The following is a 22,898-nucleotide window of genomic DNA, read 5'->3' on the forward strand; positions in this document are numbered from 1 at the left end:
AACATGTTACTTACATATACTATATGTAAAATTGTTTGTTTGTTTTTTTGTTGTAATAAAAAGTACATTTGCAAATGCAGTGTAATTTTCTTGGTTCTTCTTCTTTGTTATTTGTGTTGGTTAATGTATAATATGAATTCGGGACATCAAGATAAAATCATTGTCGGTCGCAACTTCATGGTAGTGAGAAAACTTGAAGTCAATTAATGAAAATTCGGCATATGGACATTTATGAAAAAGAACTTCAACAATTTATATGCCAGCTTTGTTTCTTATTTTAAAAACTTGAAAACGTAACCCTCAACCAATTTATTCAGGCATAATTCCAGGAACGTCTCTTTTCAATTGTCAGATGCGTTTAACTGTTTCTGTTTTTTGCATGTAATCCATAAAGTCTTATATTTTATTTGGAACATTAAAAGAAAGGTTATTTCACAAATATACATTTAAAAGATATTCTTGTTTATCTAATTTACAGGTTGAGCGTTAATGTTATATGTTTTGAAGTTTGTATAAAAACTGTTGAAGTTTGCTTTCTTGTATTTATATATTAAGTTTTTCATTTGAAATTAATTTTCCGAGGATAATAAATGTAATTTATTAATTTGTAAAAGGCAGCCAAATTATTATTTTAATGGTTGAATTGTGTCAAACATTTATACAGTATACAAAAACTTTTTGGCCAAGTAGGTTCATTGCCAAATATTTTTCTTTCATGTCCATTTTCGACGGGGGTTTTACTGTAAAAAAAACACAAACAAACAAGTCTACCCCGTTTTTAAAGAATATAATTGCATACAAATAAAATCTTAATAGATGGTTTAAATATCTTTTTCTTTTATTCTATGACATGTAATGTATTTATTTATTCTTGTTCTTGTATTCACACTCATCGAACCTCTTACAGGACATGTACTGTAGCGTCAGTCATCATTTGAGAAAATCAGCACAAATGTCCTTTTTTTTTTTTACTAAGTAATCATATTTATGGCTCCAATATAGGTTAAACAGCCAATAATACTTGAGAACCACAAGGGAATGAAAAAGTAAAAGATGACAGTAATAAATGACGATTTTCAAGTTGTAAAAATATTTGGTATGTTGACGAATAGTTTTGTGGACGTTTTATAACAAAAATATTAAAAACAACAACAACAAAACAGGTACAGCTGTAATTATTTTTATTTCAAATTCCGTTCAAATAATTTAACGTATAATTTAACATTTAAGGAGACGATTGTGGTCAATTTTCAAGTCATTGTGTAAAAAAGATGACGTTAAAAAATTAATAAAACGTCTATTATTTTTTGGAGGTTAATTTATACTGACCAACTGACCATGGCGTTCCCCCGCGGGAAAACGGGTGACTGATTTTATCGACTAATGAAGACGGTCGTCAGAATTTTGTCTGCGGTGGAAACAACTGAACCACCGGGGATCGCGGGGAAATTAGGCTTTCATCGCGGACGAACCCCGCGTTTGTCCGCGATAAAAAAAAAAAAAAAAATCGTCCGCGGTGGTATCGCGGAAAAAGCAAAACCCGCGGTTGAGCGTACTGTAAGCATTATTTATAAAGATATCACCCAATTTAACATTTCATGTAAATAAGGGCCATTAAAGGGAGGTAATTAGAAACTTTATTTTCTATAAATTCTATGTCAAATTTTCCAATAAGTAATCAATGCATGTAATTTATTGATTAATTATAATGTGCACAAATATTGCAGTACACATTTACAATATTCTTTGATGTTTGAAAATTGTTTATTTGCATAATTATATCCATATATAATTTTTTGCAAGTGTGGTCAAAACACCAGTAACAATATCAATCACGAAACATAATGATACAGGATCTTTAAGTCACAATGGTATATAGACAGATAGATGATATTTGAATTTAATTTTCTTTGAGACTGTATTTAGAGACTCCCTGTCATATGTGACCTTTTTCTGAAGGTCCCTTGGAAAGTCACATATGACAGTCTCGACTGTACAATGTTTAGAAAGGCATTGTAATAAAGTAACTATTGTTTTTTGAGTCAAAAACACATCTGCATTACAAGTCATTGAATCATTCGTCAATTGTTTACCTTGCGTGGTTTAGAGATTTGTCTGTAAAAGTGCTATGGTCCTCTCTGATTGACTTCATGGCCTTGAAAACACTCTCATGAAATCCTGTCCCCGTCTCAATCCTGGTTAAATATTATACAATGCAATTGAGCAAATTAAAGTCCTTATTAAATGTTATACTCATATTGCTAAGCTTAGAATTTCAAATGTGGCAGTGACTATACAGCTCTTTACGAAACATTGCTAAATTGTTTTACTCGCAAAGTTAATTGGCAAACGAAACCTGAAGGAACAACCCGATGCTTCATATTTTATGTTCTTAAGAATACACTTTATATCAAAACGATGCTACATAAGCAAAATATCAACAACACCACTAAAACCAGAATGAGCATAATTCCTTGCATTCACAACTTATCTATATGTATTTACAACTTACCTATATGTATAGTTATCTATTGTATGGAGAGAGTATACCAGACAAAATAAATGGTATGTTTACAATAAATCAAATTGTATGCAAACGGATGTGATAATTGGGTTCAGTCTGGAAATTTGTAGAACAAACCTTAAAAACTTAATATGAAGATGCAAAGTTTATCCTGAAAAACATTTTAAAACTACAAATATTAATTCAGTCAATACAGAGGGATTTCAGCTCTAGAAATACATGTACTTACTTGTTTGGTGAATCAAGGTTCCACATCCCCATTCTCCAAGCAGCTTCAAACTGGAGCTCTCTAGTTTCTGAAGTTAAATTTGGCACATCATCCTGTCCCATAATTCCTTGCAGGTAAGTGTTGAAGATGTGATTAGCTCCGAAGCATTGCAAAACCTTAAGTTTTAATGAAAGCAAACATCTTAAGAGGGTTCAAATCAAATTGAGATGTATTCTATGTTACTTGTTGAAAAATTTAATGATTGAATTAAAGTAAGTGTTTCATGTTTTTTTTAATGCTGGAATAAAATGTCATAACACTTTTTAGTATTTGAAATTATTTTTTGTCCTGTAGGATAGTAGTATTTCAAATACACTGTGTGTTTATCATAAAAAATTTACTTTGATAAAGGGGTTTTAGTGACTTAGTAAACCAAGTGTTTAATAAAATAATAGTTTCAACCACTAAACTGGTTATTGCTCATTAGTAAGCATTTTACAAAATGAAATTGGTTGAGCAACTTAATCTACAATTTCAAGTTCTTAGTAATGAAGAAATCACTTAATAGCGTCATTCTACTCTATAGGTTAAAAAACATTTTGATAACATGATTCAAATGATAAATTTAAAATATTTGGTAACTTAGACATTTCTATGACCATATATTATACAAAAGTTAAACCTTATAAAAAATACTGACTTACATTAAGTAGATCATACTGATTGGTAGTTCCTGATTGGCTCATTTGAATGTCACATGACACAACTGCTTTATCCCATTGGTTTTCTTGTTGATAGGTGCAGATTCTATAAAAAATATAATATTATGTAAGACTGACATGTTGCTAATTGGTATCATTTTAGAAACATATTTAGCATATCTGGTTAATAAAAAGGGAACAATTTAATATAACTCAGTCACAACAACATTGTAAAGTTCACATTTTAATATTGGAAGAAGACCTCAGCTTCTCGTCTTTGTATTATTTCATGTCTAAAAGGGCTTATGAGTAGAACCATCAGATGGAGAACAAAAAACTTGACCATGATTTTAATATTCTTGAAACAAATTCAAGCCATAAACCTCAATGCATAGTGCCATGTTAGTAGACCAAAACTAAAGAATAATAAAAAGAACTACAAACCGTGAGGAACTATCAGCCTTCCTGCCTGCACCACAACCATAAACCCCATCAGGGTCCCCAATCCAGCTGTAAGCCTCCAATAGAAGATCTTGAACAGATACACCTGACCTTGAACTTGAGGCCTCACTTAGGGTATCTATTCTTGTATCCTGGCTTGACCCCTGTGATGACCTCTGACTGCCTCTGTCTGATTCTGATCTTTCTCTATATAGATACAATGTACAAAAGATGTTTACGTCCAAGATAGCGGAATTTCTCTCTTTCTTTATTTGTTTCATCTACTTTCAGCTGTATATATATTACCAAGTTTTAGCATACATTAATTTCTTTCAACAGTACATAAATTTTCTAGTTTTAGCATACATTACTTACTTTCACCTAGTTTTAAACCACTGCTTTCAGTCATACTAGACACAAATAATATTAAGCAAGTTTTAGCATACATTTACTTTTTTCAATAGTACATACATTTTCTAGTTTTAGCATATGTAACTTACTTTCAATAGAAAGGTACATTACCTAGTTTTAGAGCACTGCTTTCACTCATGCTAGACTTCAACCAAACAGTATCAAACTTACTTTCTACTAAGCAGTCTAAGTGTAATCCTATTAAGGCCAAGTATGGTAAGGGCCAATAATTTTACATAAAGTCTCAACTTCCATTTAGCAGGTTAATAACAATGAGTACACCCTTGACCTGCTTAGTTTATGTAATATATTTGCAAAGCTTTGGATTTGGAAAAGTTCATTTATCATATATGAGTTTTTGATATCAAAATAAAAAATTGAGCTACCAACAGTAACAAGCAGGGACAAACAGCAACAATGTGCAAACTGGCCTTGTTCTATACTTATAATATTGGCTAATCACTTTTTGATTGTTAAGAACATAACATGGTCCTACACTTATACTTATTATTATATTATATTTACCTTTGAACATCACACCAGATCTCTGCAAACATTAATGCTGTAAAGTGAGCAGAACAATATTGTGCTGCCATGGCAACTTGTAGATAATCAACATCCAGCCAGAAATTGTTGTCCCACACTGTCATTTCTTGTCTCCTAAAATAATCCACATGCTTGAAAGATATGAATTAAGTAACTGTGGATTAGAAAAACAGACTATTTTCAGGCTGACACAATATGTCAGGCTGACCACAGTAAAGGTCCTATGATGACTTTTCAAGCTTAACTAGGCGGAAAAAAACTTCAGGTGCACCCAACTGTACATTATTTCAGGCATAACCAAACAACCATGTAAAACCACCAAAACTTTCCATTTTAAAATAAAGTGGATAGCTTCCACATATAAACGACCTTGAACCCGAAGCTTGTAAAAACTTGTTTTAACATGCATTTCGAGCTTTTTTGCTTTTAAAGACAGTCTTTTAAATTCAACATTTTCAGAATCATTTACTGCATCTAAAAACACTGGTAAGGTACCTAACATAAATAGCCTACCCTTTCTGTGGTCTTTGTTGTTGACGTAGATACTGTATCACATCTTAACATAGTTCTCACAGACTCTGTGTTCATTACATATACTCTGTTCAACCCTCTAAAGTAAAGGACAAAAATAACAATAGACTTGAAGATATTTTCAGAGCAATGATGGAAAATAATGTTGAAATGTTGGTGTCCATATAAAAAGACTTTATCAAAACGATTGAAAAAAGAATGGTTAAAAGGCAAGGCCATTGCTTTAAGGGAAACTTTTCACCATATATACCTTTATCAAAGCATTACAATAACAGACATTTTGCTTTCATATAAAAAGCCTTAATTGTCATTCTACTTAACATTACTGAACATCTTTTCCACACTAAATTACATTTATTAAATCATTTTCTTTTTATTTTAATCATCAGTGAAACATTTTTACCTGGGTATATATAAGCATGAGTCACAGACTGGCATCTGCTAACTTGTCCAGACCTTGACTGACCACAGTGACTTGAGAAAAAGCTGACTACTTGTCTGGAGATGACCTCATGATGGTCATCTGAACCATTGACTAGAATATCATGTATAATATACGGCAGCACTAGCTCACAAAACTCAACCTTGAAAAAGAGAAATACATGTAGTTATCAATTTGGCATCAAAACTTGACATTTATACACTGACATCATACTGTAAAATCTGAAATTTTCTCAAAAAGATTTGATTTCTCCAATGAAATTTTTTCCCAAAGTAATTGTTCTCTAAAAATCTAAGTATTGTCAGGTGCTCTAAATTTGTCTCTGTCCCAGAGTCAACAATGCTAAGGTGTATGTCAGAAAGTCTCAACAAATGTCTGTTAAGAAAAAATAGAAAACAGTTGGATATTTTTAAACATCAAAGTAAATTTAATGTATCTGCCAAATTTCTTCAACATAGAATGCTTGGGTCATTAAAAAATATAGTGTATGAACCTAGACTCTGATTAGTGTAACAAATCATAACTACCCATGGATATCATAAACTTAAGGAAACTGAAAGCAGAAATTTGCAATAATTTAACCTCGCTAATGAGCCTGAAAAGTTGATTTTGAAAAATACTTAAAATCAAATATTTTTTTCTTGTACTTGAAAGAATATAGTAGTAGCAGTATTTTTGTAGTGTATGGAATCAAGGGTTCAAGTTATACTTAAGTCTCCCTCATATTCCATAACATAACCTCAGCAGTAGATGATAAAAAGGTAACTTAGTTTTAAAGTGACAACAATAAACAGTTTTAAAACTAAAAGCCCCTGAGTTATTGTAGTTTATTTCACCTTTATAGAACACACTGGTTCTAACAGCTGTAAAAGTTCATCTCTGACAGCTCCACTGTTTATCAATGTAGTTGTTAAGGTAACCAACCAGTTACCATGGTTACTATGTGCAGGATTCCATAGCAACTGTTGATCTACTGTGGTCTGGAACATATCCCAGTCAGGCTTTGTTACCTTACTGGTTGGAATCTGGAAAAAAAAAAAAAAAAAAAAAAAGATTATTTTCTTTACTACAGTTCTTCATCTTATTTGCAGCAAGGCTTAATATTTTCTTTCCTTTTTATTTGATTTGAAGTACTTAAAGAAAACAATGCAAAATGTAATCAATATAACCTTGAATTTGTTTAATGGATTTGTCAATTACTAGTGTGAAGAATTTCAACATCTAAAGTTAAGGAGGGAAATGTACAAAGTCTGGTCGGATATAAGTATGCTGCAGTAATTATACAGGTGACATAGCAAATCATTGGTAGCTGGCATTTAAATGATGGGGTAAAACATTGCTCAAACAAATGAAATTTAACCCTTAACCTGCTTAATTTATATTGTGGATTCCCCCTGCTTTGAATTTGGAACAGTCCATTTGAGATATTTTCAAAGTTTCAGGTATTTTCAAAGTTTCAAGTTTTCAATATCAAAACATGAGCTACTAACAGTCTTTAGCCTAGTCAGTCTGGATGGATGTGCAGGCTAACCTGGGTCTATACTGGCAGCAAATGTTGTTATTCATTATAGGTCCAAGAGTTAAAATAAAGCAGAAAGAATCTTTGTATCCCTATAGTGATTGAAGATGACCTAGTATAAAGCAGTGTTGTTACCTTCTTCTTGCCAGCTCTGAAAGGATGTAGATAATGAAACAGGTACTCATTTTCACCTAGCTGGGACTTGTACCCATTGGTAAACTCTATACCTTTCTTTACTGCCAGTAACGCTTTCAGTACAGTGCTAGCAGACTGTACAAGTTCAATACTGAAAGAAAAGACAATAAGGATTATATTCAATTACTGTTCTAAACTTTTTAACCTAACTTGGTATGAATCTGTTGCATGAACTAGGTTGTAACTTATATTCTCCTGTTTGAAATGGAAACAGCAATTTTACCATAACATAATTCATTCCTACTTAATTATTACATTTATATCTGCTTTTAATCATTAAAATGTTCACAAGTACATGTTTATACATGTGACAATTATCTGTAATAATATTACATTATACAATTATTTTAAAATGAAAAGAGGAAACAATCACTGTATGATTTTTAACTTCAAAGATGAAAATACCATAAGCAATAAACAATTCTCTTAAAGTAGTGTGTGTTGTTCAAACAATCTTTAAAATGTATCGCCATGTACTATACTGTACAATACTATATTGTGAGGGAAATAATCATAATTCATCAATAATATTGGACCATCTCTAAGGTTTTACTGGAGTGTTAGTATTTGTATCAAAGCTTGTCATCACTCAAAATTACAGTCCATATGCTTTCTAATAACATGCATGTCTATTGTGATTACATTTCCTGGATTTATCATATATTGGGACTCAGATGGCATAAATTTTGACATAGAGTGATATCCTTTTTATAAAACAGAGCTAAGTCAGGCTAAAAAGTTATTGTTACTGTAAAAGCACCTCAATGGTTAAAACTCAAGCTTTACGAATAAAAATAGTCGAACTTTGTTAGCTCGAAAATCGAAGGGCCCAAACAAATTTATCCTAGAGAGCAGCTTAGTTCAAGCCAACCTGGGGTTGAAGTGTTACATGTATTATGTAAAAGATCGTTCTTTATGGGAGACATAAAATATATCCTTCTTCAAATAGTGCTCACTTCTATTATTTGAAAGACATCTGGTGGAATGGAAAATATGTCTTCATAATAATTGTTGATCAAGGTCATCAGTTCGTCAAATATGTAACTTAAATGACACTATGACATATATACTTTGTCAAATGAGTATGCTCATTATTCAATATCCTCTGTATCTTGATAATCATTCAGAGCTAATATAATAACAATTAAATTTAAGACTGTAGTAAGCAACTGAATCTATTTATGGATGAACCCAATGCAGACCTAAATATGCCAGTAGATCTGTACCGTCTGATCATGACTTGCACTTTTACTTCATTCAGCTATTTAAACAGTACTTATTTTGAATTTTTCCAAGAAACAAATAAAATGGTTGAATGGTTTTTGGCCAGAATGAAAGAAAGAAAACAATGTCAATTGTCTAAGTCTAAGCGTGATAAAAAACCAACTATCTTTTTAATGTGAAGGTCATACCTTTTATCTGTGAGGTATGTATTCAGACAGTGAAATATTCTGCAGTATTTGTGAACATCAGGCAACTCCTATAATAAAGATGCTTATTTTATTGTACATTATTGACAACAGGCAGTAATATAGTAACCATAATAGATGTAAAGAATATAATGTAACGAATAAGTAATGAATATAATGTAATGAATAATAATGAATAATGTAATGAATAAATAATGAATAATGCACTGAATAAATAATGAATAATGTAATGAATACAATAAATGAATAAGTAAAGTTTAAAGTAATGAATAAGTACATACAGATTGTAACATGTATTAATCTTTTTTTCTGATTTTAAAACTTTAAACTGATGGTACAATCGTTACATCTTAGACAGAAAAATCTCTGTATTGTTTTTTCAATATTCCTAACAAAAAAACCCAACAATGACCAATGGCTTCATAACTGTTCTGCAGCAAGCTGCTAGTCTGGGTTTTTGTTGAGAGTCTAGAAATACATGTTCATGTATGTCATGCACACAAAAAAAACCCAACCCCTTAACCTCCTTACCTCAAAACACTGGAGAGCAAGTTGTTAGACCTATACTGATAGGTGGTGCAGGGAGAGATATTGTCTTCATGTTGATTGGTCCAAGGACACCAAGACATTTACTGCCATTATCACAACATCTCTATTCTCACATTTGGTCAGCTCAACCAATGAACATGATAGTCTGCATAGTGTATCATCTGAAAAAATAAAATATTGAGAAACCTGAAATCTTTAAAATTCATCGACTTCCAAGACAAGGAATCTGACATATACCAACACATAGCATTTATTACTTGATGCTCTAAAAAGAGAATTTAGTTAGGACCTAACTTTCTTAAAGAAAACATTCTTTTTCCCCAAACAGACTTTAAGTTTAGTTTAATCATATATTATGGGTTTTTGTACTAATACGAAACAGATACAATTTTACATGCATAACATAAGACAAACACTGAAAGAATAAGTTTACAGTTTGTACATGTATGTTTTACTTTTCACTAAAATGAGACTTTGCTACAGTGTACAACAAATACATGAATTAATTTAGTTTCATTTTAGCATAAAACATAAATATAATGATTACCTGATGCAAGTTGCTGCAGCTCTTTTTGTTCACACTTTAGTTGCTCATGTAGAAATTTTAACCTTCAAGTCTAAAATCTTGATCTATTACAGGATTCCTACCAGCCATCAAGAAATGGTCTACTTCCTGAATTTAAGATATAAATGTTTCAACCAATAAAACACTGTTAAACTGAATCTATAAATTTCGGTATATTAAATTAAGGTACAATAAAGGTACATTAATAAATGTGTTCAACTACAAAACAGTCAAATACAGGACATAAGTACATGACGTTTTCTAACTATGGTTTTTGAAAAAATTCATGTTAGTTTTGACTTGTTATTAAATTCCTAAGGTATTTATCAGCCTACAGTAAGAATGAAACCATTTTAATAATCTAGGAACATGGTTAAACTACACAGAAAGGAGGATAATTTGTAAACATGGTTCATGTCGGGATGGTTTATCTGATTTGCTGTGTCAAGATACTTTCTCCCTCACGAGATAAACCTCCATCCAAACATCAACCATGTATTCTCTATATGACAGTACTTCACTGAATGATTGTAAATCAAAGCATTTATCATCTAAAATACAAAAATACAGATCTTTTCCTCATTTACAGAATCATGAAGTCTGTCAATAAACACACTTTTTAATTGAATATGTTGGTGTAAATGTCAATATGTCCAGTTTAACATTGGATTGGCAATAATAAGTGCACAATTAACAAGGAACATCGCAATGCGATGCAACCAGGTTTTCAGCAAAATATTTCACAGAAGCTTTGTCATGAAGGGGCATTTGTTTTTAATTGAACTTTTAGGAGGAATTATGGCTTTTTTAATATTCCTCAAACAAAAATGATTGAGAAATTTTATGTTGTCTATTCGCCTTTTTTTCCCAAATGTTTTAGAAAGGTAAACAGTACTTTATTTTTGCTTAATTTTTGCATTTTTGCGTCTCTCTTGTCATTTTCTTTTGTCAACAATATTGGCGTGTGGTGTTTTGTGCGATATCAAGAAAAAGTATGTTCACAATTTTAAAAAAAATACTTGAATGATGTCTTGGAAGAAACATGGGAATTTAGTGAGCGCCAGGGCACTTGATGACAAAAGCTTCTGTGAAAGTTTGGTCAAAATCCATTGAGAAATGTAGGAGAAGTTGCGCACTGTAGAAATTGTTCACTATATATTCTGTATAAGGAAAAAATATACAAAGGGCCATAATTCGGTCAAATATTATCCAATCACAAAACCCCGACAATATGTACCAGGCACTTGAAAACAAAGCTTCTAAGAAAGTTTGGTCAAAATCCGTTGAGAAATGTAGGAGGAGTTGAGCACAGAAGAAATTGTTCTCTATATATTCTGTATAAGGAAAAAATATACAAAGGGCCATAATTCGGTCAAATATTATCCAATCACAAAACCCCGACAATATGTTGCCAGGCACTTGATAACAAAGCTTCTAAGAAAGTTTGGTCAAAATCCGTTGAGAAATGTAGGAGGAGTTGCGCACAGAAGAAATTGTTCACTTATATATTCTATATAAGGAAAAAAAACAAAGGGCCATAATTAGGTCAAATATATACCAATTGCAAAACCCTGGCAATATGTGTCAGGGCACTTGATGACAAAGCTTCTGAGAAAGTTTGGTCAAAATCCGTTGAGAAATGTAGGAGGAGTTGCGCACAGAAAGAAATTGTTTCACTATATATTTTATATAAGGAAAAAAAACAAAGGGCCATAATTAGGTCAAATATTATCTAATCGCAAAACCCCGACAATATGCGCCAGGGCACTTGATGACAAAGCTTCTGTGAAAGTTTGGTCAAAATCCGTTGAGAAATGTAGGAGGAGTTGCGCACAGAAGAAATTGTTTACGCCCGCCCGCCCGCCCGCCCGTCCGGCTTTGTCATGAAGGGGCATTTGTTTTTAATTGAACTTTTAGGAGGAATTATGGCTTTTTTAATATTCCTCAAACACAAAAATGATTGAGAAATTTTATGTTGTCTATTCGCCTTTTTTTCCCAAATGTTTTAGAAAGGTAAACAGTACTTTATTTTTGCTTAATTTTTGCATTTTTGCGTCTCTTGTCATTTTCTTTTGTCAACAATATTGGCGTGTGGTGTTTTGTGCGATATCAAGAAAAGTATGTTCACAATTTTAAAAAAATACTTGAATGATGTCTTGGAAGAAACATGGGAATTTAGTGAGCGCCAGGGCACTTGATGACAAAGCTTCTGTGAAAGTTTGGTCAAAATCCATTGAGAAATGTAGGAGAAGTTGCGCACTGTAGAAATTGTTCACTATATATTCTGTATAAGGAAAAAATATACAAAGGGCCATAATTCGGTCAAATATTATCCAATCACAAAACCCCGACAATATGTACCAGGCACTTGAAAACAAAGCTTCTAAGAAAGTTTGGTCAAAATCCGTTGAGAAATGTAGGAGGAGTTGAGCACAGAAGAAATTGTTCTCTATATATTCTGTATAAGGAAAAAAATATACAAAGGGCCATAATTCGGTCAAATATTATCCAATCACAAAACCCCGACAATATGTGCCAGGCACTTGATAACAAAGCTTCTAAGAAAGTTTGGTCAAAATCCGTTGAGAAATGTAGGAGGAGTTGCGCACAGAAGAAATTGTTCACTATATATTCTATATAAGGAAAAAAAACAAAGGCCATAATTAGGTCAAATATATACCAATTGCAAAACCCTGGCAATATGTGTCAGGGCACTTGATGACAAAGCTTCTGAGAAAGTTTGGTCAAAATCCGTTGAGAAATGTAGGAGGAGTTGCGCACAGAAGAAATTGTTCACTATATATTTTATATAAGGAAAAAAAAACAAAGGGCCATAATTAGGTCAAATATTATCTAATCGCAAAACCCCGACAATATGCGCCAGGGCACTTGATGACAAAGCTTTCTGTGAAAGTTTGGTCAAAATCCGTTGAGAAATGTAGGAGGAGTTGCGCACAGAAGAAATTGTTTACGCCCGCCCGTCCGCCCGCCCGCCCGTCCGCCCGCCCGCCGACATACCTCAATCTAATAACCAGTTTTTTCCTTCGGAAAACCTGGTTAAAAACCAGTTTTTAGACCTTCATTTGCAACTTTTATCATTGTTTTACCTTTTTCAAACTGAAAGCTCCAGAAGCATATTTCAATTTATGATGTACAGCTCTGCATTCCTTGAATTCAGGTTTGTCCGGGAAATTATCTAACATTGCTATAGCTGTACGTAATTCTTTCACCTTCTCTAGTGTCAAAAATTTCAGCAGGCTTAGTGACTGAAAAATGCAATTGTTCCATGGTTTATATAACACAAAAAATATATACATAATATTATTTTTTATTATCAGATGTTTCTTTTCCCAATAAATTTTCATATACCTCTGAGCAGAAATATCAAAGATCATTTAGATGGAAAATTTGTTAAACACAGATTTCATTTAAGGATCAAATTTTATTTTATTTGAAGGAAGCCAACATGATGAGTAAGTTTCAAACAATATTAGAGTGAAAGGGATTTTGCACACAGTACAAAAGGCTACCGGTATACTAGAAAATAGTACATCTTTCTGTTTTGTCTGACTTAAAAATTTCTATTTCTTTTCTGCTTGTTTGTGTTAAAGTCACTCTAACTCTGAACCAGATAATCTATTATTTTTCCATCGATAAGGGTGAACTTTCCAAAATCCTCTTATTAGCAATATTTCAGGCTCTAGTGGATAGTATCAGCAGCCTTATACTAGCTGAAAAACCTTCCGCACATGAGAAAATCAATGTTCATGGCTTTATTCCAACCCAAGTTAATTTAAGTTCGCAATCTTATAAACTTGGCAAAAAAAATCCAATATCGAGAATCAGATCAAAATATCCTCAAACTAAGTAAAAATTGCACTTACCAGCTGTCCCACATCCCCACTGTGTCCAACAGTAGATACCAGGTTACTTGTAAGTAATGGTAAATATTTCATCAGCTCCTATAAAGACAATGTCCATGGTTATAAACACTGTTGTGCTTAAAATAGTAGAAAGTATTAAAACATTGTTTCCTACTTACAATAAATAAAATGCATTGAAATAAGGTGTTCCAGTGAATCAATTCAAAGTATTCATCACTATAACAGCATATCATTGTTCAGAATAAAAGGAAACAGACAGAATGCAAAAACAATGCAGGCAGACGAAGTTCAGAAGATAAAAACTTAAAGAGACTAGTTGAAATAGAGGATAGAAGAAATAGAAAATATAGGTAAAAGAGAAAGGAACACTGATGATACAGAGAAACACAGGCAACACTGATAATAAAAGAAATGGAGAACAGAAAACAAAGAAGATACAAGAAACACAGAGGACATGGAAACAATAAAGAAAGAGGACACAAGAAACAGAGGACAGTGTACATGAAACAACAACAAAAATTGAGGATACAAGAAACAAAGTGGATACAGTAAACATAGAATATACAAGAAACAAAGAGGACACAGGGAACATAGAAGATACAAGAAAGATAGAAGATATAGAAAGTATTACAGCTTTAACAAACAGAGAAGACAGAGAAAACATGATGGAAACAAGAAACAAAGAGAACAGAGGAACACAGAAGATACAAGAAACAGAGGATGAAGGAAAATCTATACAACAAAGAGGACACAGTTAATATTTAGTATACAAGAAACAAAGTGGACACATGAAACACTGTAGATAAAACCAACACATAAGACGAAGAGACAAAAACATACAAGAAACACAGAGGATACAAGCAACACAGAGGATACAAGAAACACAGAATAAACAATCAACAGACATTCTGTAAGTCTAGTGATGCTGACCTTAGGACAAATATCAACTCCTACTGTGCAAACCTCTCTGAGAAGCTCTAGTGCCATACAAGCAATACTCTCTCTATAACAACTCTCTGTCCCAGCATTTCTAAAACAAACAAATTGAAATAGTGTAATAAAAGCTGGCAGTTTTTCATTTAAAATGCCATCAAAAATGGGTCATGGTCCATCCCATAATATTTCAACTAAACAATTTTAAAGATTTGATTTCTTATCAAATTTGTGTCTGTATAAATGATAAGTAAACAGAATTTCTTAGAAAAAAAAGCAAAAGGACCTTTAAAGTCTTATATCATTCACTAAAATATTACAGAAATATTAATAAATTTCATAAGAGTAAATGGATAAGAAGAAAAATAAATTTGTCCCCTTTTTTTTACTTTAGAGCCATAATTAAAGTACTTTTATAAAGCCCAAATCTGCAATACTACATAGTTTATTACATTGTACTAAATATCAAAACTTGAGCATATTACATGTATCTTCAAGAAAATCTTTTTTCTTTTCAGAAGCTTTTTTATACAAGCATGTGTACAGACAGTTATCTTTTTATTCACAGCTATGACTAATATATATCTAGTTTTTCTAGAACCCTTCTACACACAGTGCTAAATAATATTTATACTTGCTCCAGTTCTATGTTCAAAAAGTGACCCTGATTTATGTAATTTTGAGTAGAAAGTTAGGTTTCATACCAAATATTTAGTGACTTTTACTTACAATAAAAATTAACTTCTGATCACTTTGTACTTTCATGAGATAATGACAATAAACAGGAACTAATAATGAAAATCAGCACAAAGCCTTATAATGGCAAAGTGTTCTTTGACCTGATATCTTTTCCCTGATTTCATTTTTTGACATTACAGCTAAGTAGCTTCTAACTAATATTCTGATGCATTCATGTGACTCATAATGTAAGAATGAAAATAAAAATTTGTAATAAATACAGGCTCAAAATCATACAGAGGGACTGCGGTGATATCTTTGATGAGATAAACAAGGCGGAGTATAACATCTCTGAGAACGTACACCCACGCCCCTCCGAGCTGAGTGTGAAATTGTTGGAGTAGAAGACGAGTGAACAGTTGGTACATGAACAATGTACGTCTCTTTTCTGACATTCTATGACACTTCCACATCATAACAGATAACTCTAGCATAATCTTCTGTATACTGTCCTGAAAAATGTATTCATTTATTCAAGTAGAGTATCAAACAAAATCTGCACACTCTTCCACAAGTACCGTAGATTTGCGGCCATAAGTCGACCAAAAACGGTTGCCAAAATTGTCCATAAAAATCAACTTGACTTATGGTCGGTCGAGTTACTAAAAAATATTGATCTTATTAGGGTCTTTTTTGAGAGTTCTGAAAGCGGTGATGCTGGCTCATTTTTCAGGACAGATTGGTAAAGAAACATAGACATATTGTTTAAAGAATAAAACTATTAAAATGAATCTTATTTTAATTTTGCAAGGGATGCTAGATAATAATTTTCAGTTTTTAAATCAGCGGTCGGTATAAAGGAAAATTGGAAAATCATATTTTAATAGCAATTAGCAGAACACATTTCCCTTTGTTGCTGAAGAATATGAACTAAGAGTCGCTAAAAATATTTACCCTTCTCAATATATCCATGTGAAAAACAAAGTGTCAACAGGTGCTAATACACTGTACATAGACATACCGGTACCTTTGATCTTTTGTCAGGGCAGCTGTTCTTACGTCACGCTCAAGATGTTTGTATTGATTAATGATATGCACAATGTTTTAGTGCAGACCAAACAAAGACCAATCAAATTAATTTACTCAATTGTCAGACACACCCATAGCCAATCGTGTTTGATTAGCTCTTTTGCATAGACTTTTTTAATTGGATGAAGGCGTGTTCATAATAATTTATTCACACTTTCCTGTAATTAATGCTGCCTTAAAAGATCTTCAATTCGCACTATATGAAAATTAAAAACAATGTGACACAAATCTTAATCCAGTTTGCTCAGGTCATTTATGTATATTACACCAAAATTTGATAACACATTGATTGCATCATTTATGGCAGTCTACCCCAGACGCTATGTCACTTACTGTTACCTGTACTTTATACATGTTATCTGTGTAATTGCAGAGTTGTGTAGAGTTTATTTTAAGAGTACTGACTACTGGATAATAATTGGACTTAATTATTTTGGCCTTCTGGGTGTTTAAACAGGTATTATTTATCTGATACACAGACAATTAAAAGGTGTGAAAGTCGTTTAAATCAGACAAAGCAATACATTGGGACCAGGCAATTAGGGTCGCTTGTCACATGACAGGGAGTTGCTAAGACAGTCTCGACTGTATACTTTGAAACAGTCCTGCATAATGATAAATTTTCCTTCATAAAAATGCCCTTTACATCAACTTGAAAATTACCCCCGACTTATGGAAGAGTCAAGGCAAAATACCAACTTTTTAAAGTCATAATGTACCTCTCGACTTATGGATGAGGTCGAACTATGGCCGCATATCTACAGTACTTCATTAAATTCATTTGCATTTCTTAACATTTGTATTTTTAACAAGAGCTGTCGGTAGGACAGCATGCTCTACTATTCTAAGTGCTTGATAGTAAAAGAGCCTTGATAATGTTAAATTTTTTAAGTTCACAAAAGGGCTAATTTTTTTTTTACAAATTCATTTTATAGGCCTTAGAGAGAGTCTAATTATACAGTATTGGCTTGACTATTCTAAGGGTAATGTCACAAGGGTGTTTTATTGAGTATAATAATACTAATTACCTATGATGAATACATAAATTTGACAGAAAAGGTACAAAGGCTTGTTATTAAGATGTTTTATCAAGTAAATCACTGCTTTATTATTATGAATGCATAAATTGTCCCAAAAAAGGCACAAACCCTTCAGTAGTTATTGAGATAACAGCTTACAAGCAAACTTTACCATGCATTTCTAAGTTGAAAAAGGGGAGAAAAATCAGCCTAAATGCAAGATAGAATTATGGATCTTTGTTAGTGACCTACAATTATGACCCTAAATGCATATGTGAAGTTTTAAATAAATATCTTTAATAGTTATTGAGATATGTAAAACTTGCATGCAAACATTAACCAAGAGACTAAGTAGAATAGGGGATATGAATCAGCCTTAATGCAAGATAGAGTTATGGAACTTGGTCAGTGACATACAATTATGACCCTCCAATTATGACCCTAAGTGCATGTGTAAAGTTTCAAGTAAATATCTTTGAAGACCTTTAACCTTTAACCAAAATTTCTAAGTTTCAAAGGGGCAAATAATTCTGCAAATATTGCACGCAGAGTTATGCAATTTTGCAAACTGATGTACATTGTTACTATAAAAAAAGTGTTTTAAATTTCAATTGAATATCTAAAGCAATAATTGAGATATTTGACTTTACATAAAAACTTTAACCAAAATTTCTAAGTTCCAAAGGGGCATAATTCTGTCAATATTGTAGGCAGAGTTATCCAACTTGTCAATCTGTTGTACCTTGTTACTATAAATAAGTATTGTAAGTTTCAATTGAATATCTCAAGTAATGATTGAGATATTTGACTTTACAAAAAACTTTAACCACAATTTCTAAGTTAAAAAGGGGCATAATTCTGTCAATATTGTAGGCAGAGTTATCCAACTTGTCAATCTGATGTACCTTGTTACTATAAATAAGTATTGTAAGTTTCAATTGAATATCTCAAGTAATAATTGAGATATTTGACTTTACAAAAAACTTTAACCAACGCAGACGCCGACGCCGGGGCGACTACAATGGCTCTCATATTCTTCGAATAGTCAAGCTAAAAATGTATACATAACTCTTGTATTTTCAAAACTTATGTAAACAGGGATTTTTTTTGGCTTATTTTACAGCCGTTATTGGGTCATATTCCCAATTGAAAATAGTATATTATTTTCGCAATCCACAGAAAAATATTCCCAATTGAAAGTTAGAAAATAAAAATATTGAATAAAGAGGTCTAAAATCTTTGAAAATAAGGGCTTTTTCACTGTAATAGTGCTTAAATGTTTGAAGATGCCATCTTAGACAGTCATTGTCTGAATTCATTTAATCACTGCAAAATTTCAGTTTTGCATTTTTTTCCCAATTTTTAACAAAACATCGCTGAAATTCCCAATTCCATGGGTATGGGTCATGTTCCCAAAATCCTGGAAAAAAACCCTGGTAAATGTACTTATTTCTTGTATTTTCAAAACTTTTACACTTATCAAACGCATAAATGCTTACTCTATTACTTTCTTACTTTTAGTATCTTCAAATTTGAAAAGCAAATCAAGATTTTGCTCATTTATCTAAATTTTTCACAGTTCCCATGTGCCAGCACTAGCAATCACAAACATAAATTTCCAGCTATTTTGATGGCGGATGGCCTGATCTATAGTATATATATATACATAGTATATCTATGGCCATACTCTGTTGCAGACTTATGCATGTATATACATAAGGGCAGAATTTCTAGGGGGAAAAAAATAATTCAACATCCCATAAACAATACTATTACATCAAATTTGAAATGTTTGTCTGTCTGTGTTACACACCAATTTGAACAACATAATTAGTCCTATTTTGGTAGTCATTCCACCTTACCCACCTTCCTTGAATGACTTGTTTCTCTGCAAGTGACCCACTACTAATCCAACATAATTTCTAAAATCTGCTTCGAGAGAAAAATGACAATTAGATTCAATTTTGGAGATCAAATATGCCTTGCCTGATGACCAAACCAGTGACCCCTGAATTAACAAATCCGATACTTGCCCTAATTACCTAAAGAGGCGGTCAACATTTTTCATGAAAAAAAAACAACAAAAAACAGGTGATTAAGTAAGCTACTATCAACACTCATTCATCGCGGTCCAAACAATTTTAGATCTGGCTTGTTCATTCTAAATTACTGTGGTTTTAGACTTACGGTGGTTTTTGAGAGAATTTCAACGAGTGTTTTCCCACTTCCTGAGAAACTGCTTGTGATATAATCCAGTGTCCAGGTAATTGTCTGTGTGTTGTAGAAAGGTGGATTAGGTTCTGGGTTTGTGTCCCTATAATCACAATAAACATTCAAGATGTGCATTAAAGTATTAATTTGATACATGCAGTAGATATAGCAAAATACATTCATTAATAATATTATGTATTAGAACTTTTGAAATGTTCAGGATAAAAATTAACTTGATACATTTACAGATCAAGGGTTAGGTCATATAAATTAACATGATTCTCTAAGAAATCAAATACTTAGACATTAATATATATGGGCAAACCTGTTACACTTAGAAGTATTTAGAAGGACAACTCACCTGAACACTTGAAATTAAGTGAACATGAAATACTTATACTTATACTAATTTCTAAAATATTTGAAAAGCACGTATCTGACCATCTAAAACAATTTCTAGAAACTCATAAGTTTATTTTTAAGGCCCAGTCAGGATTAAGAACCAAGCACTCTTGTGAAACAGCATTAACAAACATAGTTGACAATTGGATAAATGCAATAAATGATGGAGAACTAGTTGGCACAATTTTTCTTGACCTAACCAAAGCATTTGACCTTGTAAACCATAAAATTCTTATTCAAAAACTACATTATTACCATTGTTCTTATCATACAATTAAATGGTTTTCATCTTATCTTGCAAACAGAACACAGAAAGTCAGTGTATCAGGTAAACTGTCAGAATCTGCAGAAGTTATATCAGGTGTTCCCCAAGGATCTGTCCTTGGGCCCCTGCTTTTCATTATATACATCAATGATCTCCCACTTCATTTAGAGACCTCAGAAATAGACATGTTTGCAGATGACACCACACTTACAGCATCAGGACATTCACCACAAGAACTACATGATAAACTTCAAACCAACCTCAAACATGTAAACAAATGGTGCATACAAAATGCAATGGTGTTAAATACACAGAAAACAAAGGCAATGCACCTTACATCAAATAATACACAGCTTCATTTACCACCTTTACACCTTCAAGATCAAATCATCCAATTTTCTGAAACTGAAAAGTTACTAGGTGTTTTTATCGATAGTAAACTAAAATGGAAAATCCAAATAGAAATGATACTTAAAAAATGCAACTCTCAGTTATACCTACTTCTCAGAATCAAGCAATACCTAGCCTTACATGCAAGAAAACTATTCTTTAACACATACATCTTACCACACTTAGATTATTGCTGTACTATCTGGGGCAATTGCAGCAATGACCTGATCAACGAAATCATAAAATTCCAAAAAAGAGCAGCAAGAATAATTCTAGATAAAAGTTACGATGCACCCTCCAGTGATTTGTTTAAAGAACTAAATTGGATGAGATTTGATGACAGAATGATATACAAAAAAGCAATCATAATGTTTAAATCTATCAATGACATACCATATCCACAATACATGCAAAGTAAATTCCAATTTGTTTACCAAAAACATGAGCGCAACTTAAGATCTACAAATAGTTCAGACCTAGCTGTTCCACGACCTAAGAAAGAATTTTTCAGAAAATCCCTAGTATACTCTGGCCCTAAATTATGGAATAATATCCCTCTTAACATAAGAAAATCTAAAACAGTTCAGGAATTTCAAGCTTCATATCTATCCTGGCATTTTTCATCATTAAATTAATCATTTTATAACAAAATTAGAATCTTATCATTTGATGTACCACCTAAAACATATTTCCCACTTCGTTTAATTTGATATGTACTTCTTTGACATGTATTATGCTATGAATGGACTGTAAATCTTTAACATGTATTACTTGTTCTGATAATTTCAATGTACATTGTACCACAATGTTGTTGCAATTATTTCTGTAATATTGTAGTTGTATATATTGTAAATTATGTTTTTCTTAGAGGCCCACATGGAAGATTGGGAAACCAAATGTGTAGCCTCGATAAATAAAGCCTTTACTTACTTACTTACTTACTTACTTATACACACAGGTACTGCTTAGAGCCTATATATTTTTAGATAAAAGGTTAAGCCAAGCAATATAACAGATTTATTGTTATGTTTAAATGTTCACATCCCTACTGATTGGTCTAAAAACATTAAGTGTGTAACACAACATCGTACTAGTATCTGATATACACAGTTTTAAATGCGTATGAAGAGAAGTTGATACAAACACATAGAAATTAACGTGTGTATGAGAACAACTTACCCCATGCAATAGAGATGAAGGGTTTTAGAGGACAATTTACAAGATACACACAGTGATCGGGTTTTATTAGGTCAACTTACACCTGACTCACACAGATTTAGTGTTCATAAGGACAGCTTACTTGATACTCACAGTCTACTTGATACTCACAGAGATGAAGTGTTTATGAGGACAGTTTACTTGATACACACAGAGATGAAGTGTTTATGAGGACAACTTGACTGATAAATACAGAGATTAAATGTTTATGAGGACAACTTTATGAGAACAATTTACTTGATACACACAGTCTACTTGATACTCACAGAGATGAAGTGTTTATGAGGACAGTTTACTTGATACACACAGAGATGAAGTGTTTATGAGGACAACTTGACTGATAAACACAGAGAATAAATGTTTATGAGGACAACTTACAGTGCTTATGAGGACAACTTACCGGATACGAATAGAGTTAGTATTTATGAGGACACATAACCTAATACAAAGATGAAGTGTGTATGGCAACATATTACCCGATACAGGTATGAAGTGTTTATGAGGACAAACTACCTGATACAGATATAAACTGTTTAGGAGAACAACTAACCTAATACACACAGAGATGAAGTGTTTATGATGACAACATATGCGATACACTTAAAGACTAAGAGCTTATGTGGAAAACTTACCTAATATTGCCAGTATCAGCTTCCGTATCATACAAACACATAAGAAGATTGGCTACAATCTCATCCAAACTGTTTACAATCTGCCTATCTACAACCTACAGGATAATAATACTTT

General features: G+C 32.3%; 2 protein-coding genes across 2 annotated transcripts in view; both read right to left on the minus strand.

The window, feature by feature from the left end:
- Positions 1-5,419, minus strand: part of LOC132741313 (serine-protein kinase ATM-like) — a 33,864-nt gene extending 28,445 nt beyond the window's left edge. Inside the window, exons 1-6 of the mRNA XM_060729441.1 lie at positions 5,345-5,419; positions 4,811-4,945; positions 3,878-4,081; positions 3,437-3,539; positions 2,754-2,908; positions 2,094-2,195 (exon numbers count right to left, since the gene is read on the minus strand). Of these exons, the coding sequence (XP_060585424.1) occupies positions 2,094-2,195; positions 2,754-2,908; positions 3,437-3,539; positions 3,878-4,081; positions 4,811-4,935 (689 nt within the window). The 5' untranslated portion in view covers positions 4,936-4,945; positions 5,345-5,419. The remainder of the gene's footprint in view (positions 1-2,093; positions 2,196-2,753; positions 2,909-3,436; positions 3,540-3,877; positions 4,082-4,810; positions 4,946-5,344) is intronic.
- A 352-nt stretch (positions 5,420-5,771) lies between these two features.
- Positions 5,772-22,898, minus strand: part of LOC132741310 (serine-protein kinase ATM-like) — a 99,062-nt gene continuing 81,935 nt past the window's right edge. The window contains exons 26-37 of the mRNA XM_060729439.1: positions 22,784-22,878; positions 19,853-19,979; positions 15,855-16,069; positions 14,877-14,976; positions 13,947-14,024; positions 13,170-13,328; positions 10,045-10,170; positions 9,480-9,658; positions 8,931-8,998; positions 7,459-7,609; positions 6,641-6,829; positions 5,772-5,946 (exon numbers count right to left, since the gene is read on the minus strand). Coding sequence (XP_060585422.1) covers positions 10,102-10,170; positions 13,170-13,328; positions 13,947-14,024; positions 14,877-14,976; positions 15,855-16,069; positions 19,853-19,979; positions 22,784-22,878 — 843 coding nt within the window. The 3' untranslated portion in view covers positions 5,772-5,946; positions 6,641-6,829; positions 7,459-7,609; ... (1 more) ...; positions 9,480-9,658; positions 10,045-10,101. The remainder of the gene's footprint in view (positions 5,947-6,640; positions 6,830-7,458; positions 7,610-8,930; positions 8,999-9,479; positions 9,659-10,044; positions 10,171-13,169; positions 13,329-13,946; positions 14,025-14,876; positions 14,977-15,854; positions 16,070-19,852; positions 19,980-22,783; positions 22,879-22,898) is intronic.

This window comes from Ruditapes philippinarum, unplaced genomic scaffold (assembly GCF_026571515.1).
Source record: "Ruditapes philippinarum isolate M1 unplaced genomic scaffold, ASM2657151v2 ctg1805_1_1_1_1, whole genome shotgun sequence".
NCBI classification, from domain to species: Eukaryota; Metazoa; Mollusca; class Bivalvia; order Venerida; family Veneridae; genus Ruditapes; species Ruditapes philippinarum.